Source organism: Leguminivora glycinivorella, chromosome 12 (genome assembly GCF_023078275.1).
Source record: "Leguminivora glycinivorella isolate SPB_JAAS2020 chromosome 12, LegGlyc_1.1, whole genome shotgun sequence".
Lineage (NCBI taxonomy): Eukaryota > Metazoa > Arthropoda > Insecta > Lepidoptera > Tortricidae > Leguminivora > Leguminivora glycinivorella.
The window spans coordinates 15,678,243-15,698,136 of NC_062982.1; the positions used below are offsets into that span (position 1 = coordinate 15,678,243).

General features: G+C 38.1%; 1 protein-coding gene across 1 annotated transcript; it reads right to left on the reverse strand.

The window, feature by feature from the left end:
- Positions 1-12,230: 12,230 nt before the first annotated feature.
- LOC125232176 lies at positions 12,231-18,578 on the reverse strand. The gene is made up of 2 exons (XM_048137804.1): positions 18,350-18,578; positions 12,231-13,035 (listed from the first exon to the last, which is right to left on the reverse strand). The coding sequence occupies exons 1-2, from the start codon at positions 18,480-18,482 to the stop codon at positions 12,539-12,541; spliced, it is 630 nt and encodes a 209-aa protein (XP_047993761.1). The 5' UTR covers positions 18,483-18,578; the 3' UTR covers positions 12,231-12,538.
- Between the last annotated feature and the right edge of the window lie 1,316 nt (positions 18,579-19,894).

Genomic DNA, 19,894 nt, shown 5'->3' on the forward strand with positions numbered 1-19,894 from the left:
GAAAACTGATACAATATTTTGTTGTATCAGTTTTACAGTTGATATTTTCCTTTTTTTCGTGTGGTGAAATATGGTTGTGTGGTTATGTGGCAAAATGCATGTTTCCTTGCTTCGCTCGTGGTTCGATATTGGAATCTTTCGCTTGCTCGGGTACCAATATTTATAGCACGAGCGATTCAACAGCTTTGTCGCCATGTTAAACAAATAACTGTTTTGTTTATTACAAAACTTATAGATATTTTAGTAGAATCTTATACTTTTAAACGAGCAATTCTTGTATATTTATTTATTTATATACCTACACCGACGATGTCGGAAACCGCTCTAACGATTTCGCTAAAATTTGTTATGTACTCGTAGACCGGGTTTTCGGGGATGAAAAGTCGATCTAACAGTCCTTAGGTCCCGGAAAACGCGAATTTTCGAGTTTTCATGAGTTTTTCTTCGCGCGCCATCTCGTGTGGAGTAGTTGTATTATTAAGATTCTTTCGGTCGATGTAGGTACTATTTATTGCAAAAACTAGATGGCGACACAGGTCAAGGCCCCGTATACGAACAACAAACATTGAGTAACTTATGAATCGCGGGAGAGGTGTAATAATTTTTTCAAGTCATTTCATATTACTGAAAAAAATACTTAATGATAATTTTTGTGGCGGAACGCGCGCCATCTCGTGTGAAGTAGTTGTATTGTTAAGACTGATAATTCTTTCGCTCGATGTAGGTACTAGATGGCGACACAGGTCAAGGATACAAACAACAACATTGACTAACTTATGCTTTGCGGATGACAAAACTTGCGTATTCATGTAATATTTCGGACTTTTAGCAATCGACATCGGTAAACCTAGGATTTACCGGCAAATCATAGGATTTGCCGTACTTCGGGCTTTTATAGTAGCGCTCAGAACGTGTTTTTCGCAGCGCAGATGGCGCCTGTGCCCTACTAGATTAACGATTAACGGACTCGGAGAAATTTAACGGAAGTTAACGAGTCCGTTAACATTTTTTCAAGTTAACTTAAAAGTTAATCCGTTAATCGAAATGTTAACTTCGTTAATTAACGATTAACGGATTAACGAGTTAATGCCCAGCTATGGTATTCATTAAGTGCTTTAATTATTATTACGAATTTTAAGTTTCTTCCGTTATCTCAGTAGTATTTTTAAAATTCAATACTTCAAACAGAAGTGCATTCTAGAATTATCCGGAAATAATAGGCACATACCGCCATCTGTTAATTGTAATCCGTACTAGCAAGTAATAATAATAATAATAATAAACCAACAACCTTTCAGCCACTCTTCAAGTGTTGCTCTGTTGTCGCACCATGCGTGCGGCCGTTTTGCAGGGCCCACTCAATGAGTTGGCGAGTCACCGCCTGTCTTTTACAATCTTGAGACTAGTTGTCATGGCAGGTGTTCGATAGTCTCCCCCCATAGACCATTATCCAGTCCATCCAACTTGCACAACAATAGCCTATGACCTTAGTTCCCATCGCAACACAAAAGTGCTGCACTGAAATAGTCTTTACACCTGGCGGGGACCATCTCCGGATGTATCATATTGTGCGCTCGGGGATGGTATCCCTTGCCTTTAGATTAAAGTGTCTAAAAGGGCCTCTGTGCTGTTGGCTTCGGCCCCACACATGCCTCCCAAAAGTCCGGGACCCCATGGTCCCGAGATATGGTAAGACATACAAATAATCATAATAATAATAAATTACTGTTATTTTAGAACTATGAACAAGTAAAAACGAGCATTTCTTGTATATTCCTTTATTTATTTATATAGACGTTGCCAGCGGCTACCAACGTCCAGCTAGGGCTTCCAATACCTGGATCCAAGTATCTCGAGATTTTTGGGGTAGATTTCAAAACCGATATTTAATTTTGTAATCGGAATCCCGGTATTTTTAGTAAAGTAACTAACAAATTATGGCAAATAAACGTAAACTACTAATCAAAAACCTTAAATTTCTGCATCATGACGGTCGCTAGACGCCTAAATATTGCTTTTTGCTCTCGTTTCTTCGACACATTCTCTGTTTAGTGTTTTTACAATATTTCTATGAAATGACAGTTTTTCCGATGAAGAGGAAGCAATACCCCAAGTAACATTTTAGTGCTATAATTTTGGTTTTCGACGCCAAAAGCTACTATAGATGTCGTATAAAGGTTTTCGGCGTGACCGCTTGTCGTATAAAAGCCTCCAGTAACACCTTTTAGCTCTATAAGCTTATACCGCTAAAAGGTGTTATTAGGAAGTGATGTAAACGTTTATATCACCATTTTATAGAGTCGCTATAGGCCTGGTCTATAACAGGATCAAATATGACTACTATAGATCTATATTATTGTATAATAGTGTTAGGAATCACTGCTATGCAATCAATTTGCGCTATTAAGGTTCCCGACAAGCTGCTATAGTTGTTGCGTTATACAGCTAAAAGGTGTTATTAGGAAGTGATGTAAACGTTTATATCACCATTTTATAGAGCCGCTATAGGCCTGGTCTATAACAGGATCAAATATGACTACTATAGAACAATATTATTATATAATGGTGTTAGAAATCACTGTTATGCAATCAATTTGCGCTATTAAGGTTCCCGACAAGCCGCTATAGTTGTTGCGTTATACAGCTAAAAGGTGTTATTAGGAAGTGATGTAAACGTTTATATCACCATTTTATAGAGCCGCTATAGGCCTGGTCTATAACAGGATCAAATATGACTACTATATAACAATATTATTATATAATGGTGTTAGAAATCACTGTTATGCAATCAATTTGCACTATTAAGGTTCCCGAGAAGCCGCTATAGTTGTTGCGTTATACAGCTAAAAGGTGTTATTAGGAAGTGATGTAAACGTTTATATCACCATTTTATAGAGCCGCTATAGGCCTGATGTATAACAGGATCAAATATGACTACTATAGAACAATATTATTACATAATGGTGTTAGAAATCACTGTTATGCAATCAATTTACGCTATTAAGGTTCCCGACAAGCCGCTATAGTTGTTGTGTTATACAGCTAAAAGGTGTTATTAGGAAGTGATGTAAACGTTTATATCACCATTTTATACAGCCGCTATAGGCCTGGTCTATAACAGGATCAAATAACCTACTAAAGAACAATATTATTGTATAATAGTGTTAGGAATCACTGTTATGCTATCAATTTGCGCTATTAAGGTTCCCAACAAGCCGCTTATAGTATTTTTAGTAGTCGTATTTTAACAGAAATTAAAACCTAACTATACCACTATTTTGGGATATAGTGGCTTTGGAAAACACTGCTACAGTATTAAACACTGTAGTAGTGATATGAATACCATTATAGAGCTATTTTGCTGTATAATGAAGTTTTCAGGATACGTTTATATAGCTCTGAAAAGCGTTAATAGTCGTTTTCTAATGCCTTTTATATCTCATCGCCGTATACGTCACAATTACTCTTTTATATAACAGAACTGTGGAATAATGGTTTCGGTATCTCTTTTAAAACACAATAGCGTTATAGCTGAGTTTACTATATGTTTTATAAAAAAAAAAATTGGTTAGAAGATCTTTCTATAGTAAAACATTGAAAACAAGTATTGTTTTCTATATAAAGAACTTATAAGTTAAACTGGATCATATAGTTAAAGTCTCATGCAATCCTAATTGAATCCACAATGGCGGGCTTATGGCAGTGAATGCGTATGATAAGTGACATAGTCGAACTATAAAAGCGTATGTTTTACTTCTTGGATCCATAGTAGAAACTATGGTGCCAATAATTTTATTGTATTAAATTATATTTATTTATTTTATTCAAAACAGGTATAAATCGAGGGCGCACTTAAAATACTCCATTAAACTAATATTCTTTTAACGGTAAAATTTCCATCGCATACCTTTTTGCAGTAATGATGGAATTATACGAAATCCAAATTATTTTGATTGACACTAAACTTCACAAGTTCACACGCCACTTTTCATAAAGTTCCTCGTTTGTTAAATATTACACACATTAAATTATTTTAGAAATTTCATTCATTCGCATTAAAAGGGACGGCAACTGCTATTACAGAACAAAAAACCTGTATAACGGAATCTCAAATGCTACTATAGCATAAATTGATACTATAATAGCGTTACTGTGTCATCTATGTCAACAAATTGGCACAATAGTCATCATCACATCACCATTATAGACCTTAAACGTCACGGATGATACTGCTATAGCCCTATTATATCACTAAATGGCTGCATAATTGCGCCAAATCGGCTCTACAGTACCAATATAGACTATTTATAGGACTATTTAATGTGATTTAATTTGGTGCTCTCGACCACTATAGGACCAGAAATTGTTACTTGGGACGTCAAACGTAGTTGATACAACACAGGCCACAGACTCTCTGTAAACAAGTTGATGCACCTACATTGGCTACATTATAGAAATAACTTTTCAAAAAAAAAAACCGGCCAAGAGCGTGTCGGGCCACGCTCAGTGTAGGGTTCCGTAGTTTTCCGTATTTTTCTCAAAAACTACTGAACCTATCAAGTTTAAAACAATTTTCCTAGAAAGTATTTATAAAGTTCTACTTTTGTGATTTTTTTCATATTTTTTAAACATATGGTTCAAAAGTTAGAGGGGGGGGGACGCACTTTTTTTCCTTTCGGAGCGATTATTTCCGAAAATATTATTATTATCAAAAAACAATCTTAGCAAACCCTTATTCATTTTTCAATACCTATCCAACAATATATCACACGTTAGGGTTGGAATGAAAAAAAAATTCAGCTCCCACTTTACAAAAATTGGTTAAGGCATACGAACTAACGTATAATTAGGCTACTTTTGATTTACTGCCACTGACGTCGAGAGACTCGAGAGGCGGCGTCGACGCCGCGCGGATGTCACTGCGACGTCGACGTTCGAGAGGCGCCGCAACGTCGCGTCGGCGCTGCGGAAGCGCGGCGTCGACGCCGCGCGGGCGTTGGAGAGGCGACGACGTTCGCGAGACGCTAGATGTGGGGGGACCCTTACCTACTTTTATCCATTTTAAAGCAGTTAATTTGACTTTATTCAAGGCAAAGAGGATAAAGTATTAAAGTATTATAGAGAGTTAATGTCAAAGTAAAATATGTAATCACAGTGCATAGACTGCCATCTCTTGACACAGGCCTAAAACTTTTGAACCTCAGTTTTGACAATTTGGCCCATTAGCTTGATATGTGTTAAAATGTCAAATATTAATATTAGCGCCATCTAGCTGAGTGTACCCCAAAGGTGTAATGCCATCTAGGCCTGCGTACCTTTTTCTGCATGGTACTGAGGTACGTTTTTTTCTTAGACTTTATCTGTCTATACGGAGTTATATATGTCTTTGATTCAAGGTCAAATTACTTTACCCACTAGTGGATAGAATGCGTTTTTACCCGCTGGTATTAAAGGACAAACCACGTGTTTCCGAGCTAGTCAAGGGAAAAAATCCTTTATGCTGCCTTCACACCGATGTTGTGTTGACGAAGTGCACAGAGGAAATTGGGTACTTAACGAAAATTCAAAACTACTGTACCTGCTCAGAACTGCATAGTTTTCATTAGGATTCCGGATCCTTCACCGTCGTCGTATTCTGCTGGCTCCTCGCTGGGTCTGATTTGTAACGGTTCCCATTATGCTTATCGTGGCCCCATCGTCGTCCAAAACTCCCAAACACAGACTCACACGGACCTATCCATGAAGAATAGAGATAATTTCTACATTCCATAGACCTATAATTTCGCCAAAACGATCCAAATGCCAAAGAGAATATAATTTCTACTATTATCACTACTTTGGTTCTACCAAACCATTACCAAACGCATTTCAAAATGTTTTGGCCAGCGATTGTTAATATACCAAGATGTCTAAAGAGCTCTCATAAATGACCCCACAAATATTGTGCCACGGTAGGCGGGGCCTCAAAATTGTGCCACGGAACTTGTCAGTGCGCTAATGGCGGCCAGTCGGAACAGTCGTAGTACGGCATATTTAGAATATATGTTTACAAAAAGAATATGCCGTACTGTTTTGTAATATCATGTGCTAGTCGTTCCAACAAATACGTAGAAAAATATGGGATTAAGTTTCATGTGTAAATTGGCGAGGATCATAATTATTTTGATTTATTTTTTACGAACTACTTTTGTATGGGGATGATGTTATGCAATATTTTTAATAGCCATTGATATTTAAAAACTTTCATTTTTGTATAATTTTATTAATATCGCGCGATCATGTTTGCCTGCCTGCTGTGCGGCCGACATAGGCCAGTAAACTTGTTTAAACACACGTACGTGTCAGTGGCATAGCAGTTCGATTATTTTAATCACAGACCTTGTGTCACCGGCATAGTGGTTTAAATGGCCAATCTGAATACATTCGTGGACACGTATGGTATAGCATACGCGTAGTCATTTGTTTCCTTTGGTCTATGACAGATGACGTCACTAAGCGTCCCTAAACGTGTTAATTTAGAAGGTTGTAGAATAGAAATAGACGTGACCTATGGTCCGGTGTCAGTACGGCGTATTATAATCTTGGAACCACTTTTCGGCTGGCATTTTGTTTGAAAGAAGTGTTCTATGTTATTATCTTTCGGTGGCGACATCTAAGTAATTACATATTTAAGGGCCGGTTTTTCAGTCGCCAGATAAATATATCTACCAGATAAAGTTATCACTATCCTTTTCATCACACGTATAAATGACAGTGACAGCTGATATTTATCTGACCTGTACTGTACTAAAAACCAGCCCTCAAAAGGTAAAATTTATAAAATGAATGCCTACGTTTAACACCTGTTAACAATAGATGGCAACTGAGAACAATATGAACGTGACTGTACATTTTTATACAGATATAAATTGAATTTATCTAGCCATAAAAATACTTATTACTTATAGCGGAATACGTGTACGACATAATTATTATTTTCATATGTAGGTTGTTACTTCATAACAACGAATTAATTATGTAATTTTAACATGCATAAAATTAAAAAAATTTCTGCTTGGTTCTTTAATGTATGACATAAACCCATCCCTTTTCGTGTCAAATTTTAGTCAAATATGAACCGCGAATTCTTAGCTGCCAGTACGTACAGCAAGAAGGTTATTAGCCGAATAAAATCGCTGATTGGTAGTTAGTGACATTATATGCATTTCAGCTACACTTATCTGTGTGCATTAGTATAAAAGAGATGACTATTGTTTTGTTTACCAGTTTTGATTACATGGCCTGTAAACGTATTGTCTTGTGTAAATGTAGGCGTAATTGTGTATGTGTGCTAAACGGTGCCAAGAATTTGAACGGTAATGTTCTTAAAAGCGGCTTCCATGTTTATCTTACTTCGTTGGTTTTGGTATTTGACAGACAATGCCCAGTGCAATTTCAACCTTTTTTCTTAAACCTACTTCTCGTTTAAAGAAAAACCGGCCAAGAGCGTGTCGGGCCACGCTCAGTGTAGGGTTCCGTAGTTTCCCGTATTTTTCTCAAAAACTACTCAACCTATCAAGTTCAAAACAATTTTCCTAGAAAGTCTTTATAAAGTTCTACTTTTGTGATTTTTTTCATATTTTTTAAACATATGGTTCAAAAGTTAGAGGGGGGGACGCACTTTTTTTTCCTTTAGGAGCGATTATTTCCGAAAATATAAATAATATCGAAAAACGATCTTAGCAAACCCTTATTCATTTTTAAATACCTATCCAACAATATATCACACGTTAGGGTTGGAATGAAAAAAAATTTCAGCCCCCACTTTACATGTAGGGGGAGTACCCTAATAAAACATTTTTTTCCATTTTTTATTTTTGCACTTTGTTGGCGTGATTGATATACATATTGGTACCAAATTTCAGCTTTCTAGTGCTAACAGTTACTGAGATTATCCGCGGACGGACGGACGGACGGACAGACAGACATGGCGAAACTATAAGGGTTCCTAGTTGACTACGGAACCCTAAAAAGTAGTTCAATTTTATCACTTATCCAAGAATCTTATGTAGCCTGTCAACCAAGTTTTGGCAGTAGCAATGTACCTAGATCAAATTAAAGTATGGTATCCCTATGAAACGAACAAAAACCAGCAATGTATATATGATTATGTATATAAGATTCTTGGTCAGCCTTTTTTTTATTAGTATAATAATGGCTTTCTGCTACCAGGGCACTTTGCCAATGTCAAGTAAATTACAGAGATATATAAAACAGTATAAGTAGTTTTTTTGCGAACGAGGCCTTCGCGATGCACTGGAGCAGCAGTACAAAGCATGATGACGGCCGGGACCATGAACTGCCGAGTGATGTCCGTAGAATTGGATATTCGCATGTCCAAACGAATTCTTCATCAACTGCACCCTTTGCGTAGGCTATTTACCGCATAATATTCTATCAAACTTATACATTAAACAGCAGAATGCAAAAATAAAAAAAATACATATTTGGAGAACGATCCGCCATGTTCCATGGATCAATCGAAAGTCCTATCTTGGTCAGCCTTAAAAGGTTCACTACACCTGGATTTGTCAAATTTGACAGCTCCAGTTTGTTTACACTTTTCTCAACAGCCAAAAGTACAAAATAAGTATTTTTTTTAGGGTTCCGTAGTCAACTAGGAACCCTTATAGTTTCGCTATGCCTGTCTGTCCGTGCGTCCGTCCGCGGATACCTAATCTCAGTGACTGTTAGCACTAGAAAGCTGAAAGTTGGTACCAATATGCATATCAATACCACCGACAAAGTGGTAAAATAAAAAGTAAAAAAAAATGTTTTTTTAGGGTACCCCCCCCCCCTACATGTAAAGTGGGGAGTGTTTTTTTTTTTCATTTCAACCCCAACGTGTGATATATTGTAGGATAAATATTTAAAAATGAATAAGGGTTTACTAGAATCGTTTTTTGATAGTATTCATATTTTCGGAAATAATCGCTCCTAAAGGAAAAAAAAAGTGTGCCCCCCCTCTAACTTTTGAACCTTATGTTTATAAAATATGAAAAAAATTGCAAAAGTAGAACATAAGGGACCGGCCACATCAGACCGTTGCGTGTCTCGGGGCGCGCAACGGACGTCCGCGCCACGCCACCTGAGTGTAATTCAAAAAACGTCTCTGGTGTGGCCGGTACCTAATACTTTCTAGGAAAATTGTTTTGAACTTGATAGGTTTAGTCGTTTTTGAGAAAAATAGGGAAAACTACGGAACCCTACACTGAGCATGGCCCGACACGCTCTTGGCCGGTTTTTAGGGTTCCGTAGTCAACTAGGAACCCTTATAGTTTCGCCATGTCTGTCCGTCTCCGTCCGTCCGTCCGTCCGTCCGTCCGCGGATAATCTCAGTAACCGTAAGCACTAGAAAGCTGAAATTTGGTACCAATATGTATATCAATCACGCCAACAAAGTGCAAAAATAAAAAGTGAAAAAAAATGTTTTATTAGGGTACCCCCCCTACATGTAAAGTGGGGGATGATTTTTTTTTTCATTCCAACCCCAACGTGTGATATATTGTTGGATAGGTATTTAAAAATAAATAAGGGTTTACTAAGATCGTTTTTTGATAATATTAATATTTTTGGAAATAATCGCTCCTAAAGAAAAAAAAAAGTGCGTCCCCCCCCTCTAACTTTTGAACCATATGTTTAAAAAATGTGAAAAAAATCACAAAAGTAGAACTTTATAAAGACTTTCTAGGAAAATTGTTTTGAACTTGATAGGTTCAGTACTTTTTGAGAAAAATACGAAAAACTACGGAACCCTACACTGAGCGTGGCCCGACACGCTCTTGGCCGGTTTTTTTTATACATATTAGTAGGGTGGTCATATTATCATAAGCTTCTCTTTTGCACACTTCAGCAGTTTTTAGATAGGTCTGTGATATAATAGGTATCAGCGTATCAGCAAAAGAACGTTTAGTGGTTGCTTTGAGGTAAGTAAATAATAACACAGTAAAATTATACGGTATTCTATATTATATTTATTTGGGGCATCAACAGCAATACAAGAAAAACAAATGCTTATTGTAAAATGCAATACAGTAAGCCAATAAAAGATGTCCACAAGAATACAATTAATACTTAATACTAGGTGGAAGGAAAAGTGAATATAACAATTATACAAGCTAAAACCAGAAACTAACAACTAGCACGCGTAAAACGGTGAGAGTGTATTGAATGTGTGAGGTGTGAGAGGTATTCGTGTGTCATGTGTGTTTGTGTGAGTTTTTTTTTTTTTTTTTTTTTTTTAATGTGTGAGTGGATGAAGGGTAGGTAGATAAATGGTAATACTGCATACATATATTAGTTAGTTAGCTGTCGGTCTATCTTGCATTAATAAAAGTCGCATACGGTTCTTTAGTGTGCACTTTGTGAAGTCGAACAGTGCCCTGTTTATCAAATATTACAAGTCTACAAGTTCACAAGTTACACGTTACAAGAAAAAAATCACAAGTACGTGTAAATTATGTTTATCAAAAAAAACCTACAAGGATTGTAAAATTACACACTTGTAAATTTTTACTTGTAATTCTTGTAAATTCTAAAATCAAATTAATGTAAGTACCGCCACCATGTTCTTTCCCCGCCATGTCACTAGTTTTTGTTTTTAAACGGTTGTGGACTACTTAGTTAAATACATGGCTGAATAGTATAACTCTGTGCCTGACATATTTTTTTTTTTCCGGCACATGGCCATTTAAATTTTTGACATAGTCATGTATGAGCTAATTGATATCATCATCATCCTCCTTGCGTTATCCCGCCATTTGCCATGGCCCATGAAGCCTGGGGTCCGCTTTGACAACTAATCCCAAGATTTGGCGTAGGCACTAGTTTTTACTAAAGCGACTGCCATCTCACCTTCCAACCCGAAGGGTTAACTAGACCTTATTGGAATTAGTGAGCTAATTGATATAATTCGACAAATCCTATTCGTTAGAAGCGGAATTTTAAAATGATATTTTCACATCCCTCAAGGGAAAGGCTACATTTTTTCTCTGTGAGGAGGGAGCAAAGTTGCACTTTTCCTTCATGGACTTCATGTTGTCAGTATATAGTATTAACAAAATGTCCACCTTTAGTTAGCACTTGAATCTCTCGCTATGCTCAGGATTCAATTTACGCTCTCGCTGTAAATATGTAATTTTACTCCCTTCTAATATAATCTACTATATATTTTATTGTATAAACATGAGTATTATAAATCTGGTTCCGTGGCCACTCAAATCATTTAGCCACATTTTGAAATGAAATCTAATTAAAAACACCAACCAACCGACACTTGTGAACTTGTAATACGGAATAGAGGGTCTCCGGACACTCTAAGGTTTTTGCGTCATTTTTTACAAGTTGTAACGTACAAGTAATATTTTGATAAACAGAATCACGAATACACGTGTAACAATATACTTGTAAAATTAAAAACGTCACTCGTAACTTGTAGTCTACAAGTGAAGTTTTGATAAACACATTCTTGTAATAATGAATAATTTTACAGGCAAAATACTTGTAATACAAGGCTTGTAAGTTTTGATAAACAGGGCAATCTATACTAGTAAATTTGGTATTATAAAGCTTCAATATACGATTTATTGGTGAGTTTTGAGCATATTTAGTGCGAACTTTATTCAGATTAAAGAGCCAGTATTCTGAGTGATGGGATCTGATTGATGGCACTGAGAGTTTTATTTCCGACAAGAGTAAAAAGCTATCTAAACGCGCTGAAATAATATCAAAGCAATATTATTAAGCAAGCTTACAATTATTTACTTAATAATCATGCTTTTCGATATTTATTTATTTTTCTTTATAATTAAAAAATCGTTAAGATCAGTACCCATGCGCGGATCTGAGCCAGTCATGGGGGTCATGACCCCTCCCCCCCCACCCTTGAGCCTAGGTTGGCCATACAAATAGACCACGTGACAACCCCCCCGCGCGGTTGTCCTCTTACTAGATTGCTTTGAATTAAAATTCCGAGATCGAAATTTCCACTACACAATTTTGCGTGTTAGATGTTAACCGCAAGAGACTGAGATGAGATGTTTGTGAAGTGGAACGTTTAATGTTGAAGGTTGGCGAATAAAGCTAGGAACATACTACGCGGACGTCCGTCGTAAATCGACCGCGGACGGGAATCTGGACAATGAAATTACAAATAACCGTGCAAACTATCGGTCGACGGACGTGGACGTGGCCTTTGAGCGCATGGACGTCCGATCGAAATCTGGCTCGTTGGATGTTTTGTTCCGTGCACACTGATGGTCGGTCGCGATCGCGGTCGATTTACGACAGACGTCCGCGTAGTATGTTCCTAGCTTTATGAGGTATGAATTGAGGAGAGTAGACTGGCTGCGTGACAGTAGGAACAGTTGAGTTCAATATGGGATGGAGGTGAAGACTGAGGTATGAACTGTGGAGGAGCAGCTTGGTGAGTGTCAGGAGAAGAAATGGAATAATGAGTGTCATAATCATATCTCTGCTGGGGTGAAGGTGAATATAATGATTAAGGAGAAAAATTATGGTTATAGGACGGTGAAGATTTCCAAGTCGAAGCTCCGTCGTATTCCAAACACGTCTTCATTTCTATCTCGTTAACCATTTTCATAATATTAAATTTTAATTTAACTTGCTCTAATTTGGGAAACTTCTTAACAGTCTCTGCGATACTGTCAAAAAATAAGTTGATATCATTTTTTTCAGACCTCTCCGGAGATGTTTCTTTCATCGAGTGCCGTTTTCTTCGTGGGGTGTTATTTGTGTTAAAGGATTCTTCGACTATATCTTCATCGGATGATTGATTTGTTACCAGCAGGTATTCTGCAACTGGTGTTGCAGTGGAGTTCCTATTGTTCTTATTTACCATAAATGGTAACAAAAAGGCCATTTCATTTTCATATTTCCATTCTACGTAATTCTTCATTCCTTCACCTGCCTTTCTTCTAGACATGGCATGGGCGAACGCATTGCGAACACGGTTCCACTTGGCTTTACACTCCGTGGCTGAAAATAAAAATTTAATAAAATTGACAGCTAAAGGCGGGCCACGAATCACTAAGAATTTTTCACATTGACCTGTTCTTTTCTGTCGGGTGCGACAAAAACAAATGTTAATAGGGCAATGTACGACATTCTCAGTGCTCCGTGACCGTCATTTAATTGTTTCAGGTTTTTTGCAATTGGAGAATAATTTCGATCACTAGGATTAAATACAATTTGGGATTCAGCACAGTGAGAAAATATTACTTAGGATGTGAACATAGCTATTTGGAAAAAAATAAAAGATATAGGTACTATGCCGATCCTACTAAAAAAAATGGAAACAAATTGTTAGAGAGCGCGCACACGGGCAACTTTTGGCGGCGACTTTTTTGTCGCTCACATAATCGGTCTATGGGCTAGTATGAAAGTGCACACACTACACGTTGCGATGCAACTTTGTCTGCGGGTTCGGCAGCAAGCCGGCGACGCAACTGTCTCCTTCCCTATTGGTTTCAATGCAAGTGCTGCAATGCGATTACTGTCAAAATGACAACCGACCGGCGACAAAACAGTCGTCATGGTCATTTTGACAGTAATCACACAACCGCCTGGGCGAACGTATGTTATTATTCGAAAAAAAAAAAAAATTAAATGCCGATTAAATTGTTGAAGACGACATTGATATCTGTCGTTTAATCAAAGAAGTAGAGGAGAGACCGATTTTATATGACAAGAATTTAAAAGAATATTCCGACAATATGGAGAAAAACGATGCCGGGTTGTAAAATTCTAACCAGTTTATCTAAACTTTTAAACACTCATTCTGAAGTACCAATAGTTATTTGTTATACAAGGGGGCAAAGTTGTATTTTAACGCCGAGTGTGGAATTGAAAAACGAGCAAGTGATAGGATTCTGTAGTTGAACCACGAGCGAAGCGAGTGGTTCGAGAATAGAATCCTGAACTTGCGAGTTTTTTAACACACGAGAATTAAAATACATTTGCAACCGAGTGTAACACAAAACTTTTCCCCTCACTATAGCGAGGAAACTACAACGCAAAAAATGCGTTTATCACTGCTTCCAGTAGTTCCACAGCTGGTAAATCATCTTTATTACTAGATTCACCTACTTTTATCAATTTTAAAGCAGTTAATTTGACTTTATTCAAGGTCAAATTACTTTACCCACTAGTGGATAAAATGCGTTTTTACCCGCTGGTATTAAAGGACAAAACACGTGTTTCCGAGCTAGTGAGAGGAAAAAGTTTTTTTTTGCATAGGCTCTTAATTTCATGAAAAAAAAAAAAAGTTTCGTCGCTGTCGTTCGCGTGGGCGCAAATCTGCAAATTATCCGGAGGAGCGACGACAGAGACAAAAAGTCGCCGAGCAACTTTGTCGCCCGTGTGCGTGGGCCCTTAAGAAAACGCGCACACGGGCAACTGTTGTCGCGAACATGGCCTAATATGAAAGTGCGCACACGAGGCGACGCAACTTTTCATACGAAGTGCGAAAGTCGCCGAGCAACTGTTGCCCCCGCGGGCGCGCACCCTAAAGGGAGTTAAGAGTGTGCACCTACGGGCGACAAAGCCGCTCGACGACTTCTCACTTCGACTGTCGCTCACATCCGGTCTATGTGCTAGTATGGAATTGCGCACACCTGCCTGTGTGTGAGAGACAGGTATACCTAGCCTAAGCCATTTATTATTATTGATGTTTGAAACAAATATACAAACGAATAAATGTATTATGTAGAGTTAAATTTCATTTCGGATGAATGTGGTCTTCCTTAAGCCACCGTAAACGCGTTGGATAATTTAGTTTAAGCGTGGTTGTACAAGTGTCCGAGGTCATCATGATGCCAGTCACGGACACCTGAAAACTATCACGACTACGGAAGTAGGAGTCTCCGGAAGTCTCCAAAGTACTAGATATAGTTTTCGCAGATCTACGAATAAAGTTATTTGAAATAGTTGATACTTTAGGTATCTCGCCATAATAGGTACATCACTTCCTTCGTAGCACAATCAAATTTGAGAGTTTTGTATGATTCACGGTTATTTTTATTATTAGACTTATATTGACCGGGAAACTGGGACTAAAGACAGTGTTGATTACCAATTTGATTTTTGTCGAGCTTCAGATATTTCGGCGCAGTTGCATGCATCAAGGTGATCAGTGATTACGGTTTATATCCCGGTCAATATAAGTCTAATGAAAATCAAATTTATCACGCATATATATTTTTTTCATTTTTCATTTTCATGTAAGTACATATTAGTAGGTATTTCTTTATTAGGCTAGTTACTAGTCATATCGACCTCCTACGTAGCGACGACGAGGATAGTTTTTTTTCCCCTCACTAGCTCAGAAACACGTGTTTTGTCCTTTAATACCAGCGGGTAAAAACGCATTTTATCCACTAGTGGGTAAAGTAATTTGACCTTGAATAAAGTCAAATTAACTGCTTTAAAATTGATAAAAGTAGGTGAATCTAGTAATAAAGATGATTTACCACCTGTGGAACTACTGGAAGCAGTGATAAACGCATTTTTTGCGTTGTAGTTTCCTCACTATAGTGAGGGGAAAAGTTTTGTGTTACACTCGGGTGCAAATGTATTTTACTTCTCGTGTGTTAATAAACTCGCAAGTTCAGGATTCTATTCTCGAACCACTCGCTTCGCTCGTGGTTCAACTATAGAATCCTTTCACTTGCTCGTTTTTCAATTCCACACTCGGCGTTAAAATACAACTTTGCCCCCTTGTATAACAAATAACTATTATCCAACAGGAACAACCTAATAAAATTGTATACCAGAAAACTTTGTGCCATTGGAGGGTATTCGTCAAAATCCAAGCATTTACTGTGCATGATAAATTTAGCGACTACATTATTTCTGAAAATGAGCGTCTGCCTTGGCTTCAAGCTAGGAACAAATTATAGGACGCGATCTAGATAATGAATATACACTGTCAAGCGCGGATCCACGGGGTCACGTGGTCTATTTGTACGGCCAACTTAGGCTCCAGCAGGGTTAGCACATGATTGCCGCGAGAGTATGTCGCCGCGAGATAGATTACCCGTCCTTATGTCATTAATACAGTTAGAAGAAGACGTGTCATCTATCTCGCGGCGACATACTCTCGCGACCATCATGTGCTAGGCCTACAGGTGGGGGGCTCATGACCCCCATAACCCCCCCCCCTGGGTCCGCGCATGTACACTGAATTGTGCAAACTGTCGGTCGTAAGCCGTGGACGTGGCCTTGAGCGCACGGACTTCCAGACGTCACCTGGCGAGCTGGATGTTTTAGGGCATTATCAGAATTTGGGACCCCCCAATTAGCGTAAGTTGTTAACAAAAATTAACTCACTGTCAGTTTCGTGACGATAACTAAGCATGAAATTTCAATAAAAATATTGTTTTTGCGTTAACTACATAATCTTTAAGCGATAATCCACATTGAGAATGAGAAAAAAGAAACTTTTAGACAGATTTTATGCTTAATAATTGTCGTCACAAAACTGACAGCGAGTTAATTTTTGTTAACAACTTACTTGCGGTACCCAAAATCTGAAATTGCCCTTTATGACTGTGCACACTTAGAGGGTGCGCCCACTGGCGACTTTTCGAAGCGACTTTTTTGTCGCGACCATGGGCTAGTATTAGAGCCTGTTCACACTAGCGATTCTTTTCGGCGATGCGAGATCGCGGCGTGCACGCAGCGAGCTCGCCGCGGGTCGCCGCGGCATCGCGGCGATTATTTTATCGCATAATATCGCCGCGAGCACGCGGCGAGCAAGCTGCGATATCGCCGCGATTGTTTATGAGGTAGACAATCTAATCTACCCACTTTATGCTACCATTCAAGTCAAAGAAAATTTGCATCCCGTTACGCGAAAATGGCATCAGAAATTGATAATTAATTGTTTATAGAAGAAATGCGCACTTATAACGAAATGTACTATTTTGGGTTACATTCAACACGCTTGCGAAAGAGCACAAAATATTATGATCACTTTCTGTAGTCCCATGCGGGATCCTCCCAAAATTTACGGTTTGATTTTCGTTTTAATCGCCTTCTGAGCAACACAGCTAAAAGTATCTCCTCGTCAGAGTCCATTTTGTGAATAATGAAAGCCCGTAAAGATAACAACAGCGAAATCGCGGCGAGCTTGCCGCGAGTACGCGGCGTTACAATCGCGATCAAAAACTGCTGCGATGCCGCGACGACCCGCGGCGAGCTCGTTGCGTGCTCGCCGCGATCTCGCATCGCCCAAAAATCGCCGAAAAGAATCGCTAGTGTGAACAGGCCCTTAGAGTGAGCTCACGAAGCGACGCAACTTTTCATACAAATAGGTACATATGTTGCCGAGCAACTTTGTCGCCCGTGGGCGCGCACCCTTATCTGATCAGTCGAGGTAGGCTTGTGTCGTTCACGAACTATGAACTGTTAGGAGTAAAATCCCATCAATGACCGAAATGAACTGAATCTTTCCGTGCTCCGTGAATCGGTCTTTGCTCATTTAGTTCAGTATAGGATCGGCGAGCGCGAGCGGCTTGGATCAAGAAAGACCGGAAGCGAGGTATTTAGCAAAGCGACACAAAAACGTCGAGTTTTCATATCAAGCTTCGGTTACTTACAACCTTTTGGCCCGGAATTGTTATTGTCTGTGGAATATTCGTATCATTTTGACACTATTCGGTCCCATTTAGGCTTGTGCCGTTTCGTTCGTTGATCGGAGCGTTCCGATCTCGTTCAATCGCTCCCACGAACTAGTTCGCTCTTTTAGGTCTTTTGCTCATTTAGTTCAGACAGACCAGTGACCACTGCGGTCGGAAAGATCAGAACGAATGGGACCAAATAGTGTCAAAATGATATGAATAGTCAACAGATAGTAACATTCCGGGCCGAAAGGTTGTAAGTAACCGAAGTTTAATATGAAAACTTGACTTTTTTTTGTTGCTCTGCTAAGTAGCTCTCGCTCTCGGTCGGCGCAGTCACACACTCGTTCTTGATCCAAACCGCTCGCGTTCGCCGATCCTATTCCCATTCGTTCTGATCTTTCCGACCGTCGTAGTGGTCGCTGGTCTGACTGAACTAAATGAGCAAAGACCTAAAAGAGCGAACTAGTTCGTGGGAGCGATTGAACGAGATCGGAGCGCTCCGATCAACGAACGAAACGGCACAAGCCTAAGTCGAGGTCACAAGCCGCGTCCGCGTGACGCGTCTCATAATTTGTTCTTAGCTTAATGTACATATGGGAATGAAATATTGTTAAATACATTATTCTATCATGAAAATAACTGTATATACTAGATTTGGTAATACTCACCCGTTAGATCTAATTCTGTGGCTATTTGCTCCCAGGCTTCATGTTTTTTTGAAGTATTTTTGTAATCCTGTAATTTAAAATTATACAGAAATTCCCTTTTGCGAACGCACTCAATTATTCGTTTAGTCTCCATTTTTATACGGTTATGCACTTGCAAGCTCTCGTATAGTCCACGTCCTGTAAGTCGCGGTCGCGGCTGTGACTGTTGTTATGCTGTGAACTGTGTCATGGCATGGCGTCATGGCTGTGTCCGATAATTTGTTTCCAGCTTAACTTTTACTTGCCGTTGTAATAAAGTGCACACAAGTACGAACGTTTATTCATAAGTCTCAAACGCTCTTAACCACAGATGCGCTAATAATTTTTGTCTATGGTGTAGGTTAATAGGGCTGCCATCTCGAATTTCGCCAAACCCGGACAAAGATTCAGAAAAACCCGGACATTTCGCATAAAACGCATTTTTTCCCCGGACGAGTCGGAAAACAATATTTTTAAAAAACAAGACCTTGAATTTTCATCCATTTATTCATTTAATTTCACACAATATGTAATTTGCAATAAACATTAACAAAAACAAAACAATTTTTCTTATAAAATTTGTCTCTTTTTAGGGTTACGTGCCACAAAGGTACAAAACCTAAGGGTTTAGTGCGACTCTGTCCGTCTGTCACATTACTGAATATCTCGAAAATTACTTATTTTATCGATTTTAAATTAGGAATAATTATGAATATTGTTAACCACTAATATAAATTGAGAGTATTATTTTATTTTATTTATCAATATTAATTATAGAAAATGGCGAAACTAAAAGGGGCCAAACTGTAAATTTTAAGTTACTAGATCAAGTGGGGTATCGTTAGAAAGAGCTCAAATTGTACATATAAAAACAATTTTTTATAGTTTTTTTGTTGAAAAAAAAAAAATATTTTGAAGGAAAATGTAAAAAATCCGCCCATTTATCTCTGAAGTTTAGTGACGAAAAATTTAAATTTTACGAAACATTGGCTTTATGTTAAATATTACAGGAAAAAAAATCGTGTCTGTACCTGAAACTTTTTTTTAATTGACAAAAAACTTTCTCTAAAGATTTCAACTTTCAATTTTACCACCCTTGCGGATGTATTCGGGCATTTTCGCGCGAAGAATCACCAAAAAAAAATTTTTTTAGGTAGGTAAAAGTTATATTTTTCCTACTCAAATTCACGAGCCCTTTCGATCTAGGATAAAAAACGAGAGACAAAATTTTGGTCCCAAAATTTTCTATTATTTTGCATACTTTCCACTTTGTAACCGCTGAACAAAGTGTTTGAAAAGTAGTAACGAAGTGGAAAAATTAAATTTGGGATGCTTTTTCCTGCCTAGTATGATCGAAAGGGCTCGTGATTCTGAGTAAGAAAATCATTAAATTTACCTAATTTGGAAAAATAACTTTATGAATCTTTTTTCGCGAAAATGCACATATCGTATTTCAAAATTATACGAGATTTTACGTAAAACATTATCTTTCAAATAAAGTAAAAACTGACGAAATCGGTTAACATT

Bases quoted from the DNA above. Each gene is read 5' to 3' on its own strand.
- LOC125232176 (XM_048137804.1), bottom strand. From the start codon at position 18,482: ATGGAGACTAAACGAATAATTGAGTGCGTTCGCAAAAGGGAATTTCTG. The intron at 13,036-18,349 runs GTGAGTATTACC...TTTTATTTTCAG, and splicing joins CACAGAATTAGATCTAACGG to CCACGGAGTGTAAAGCCAAG.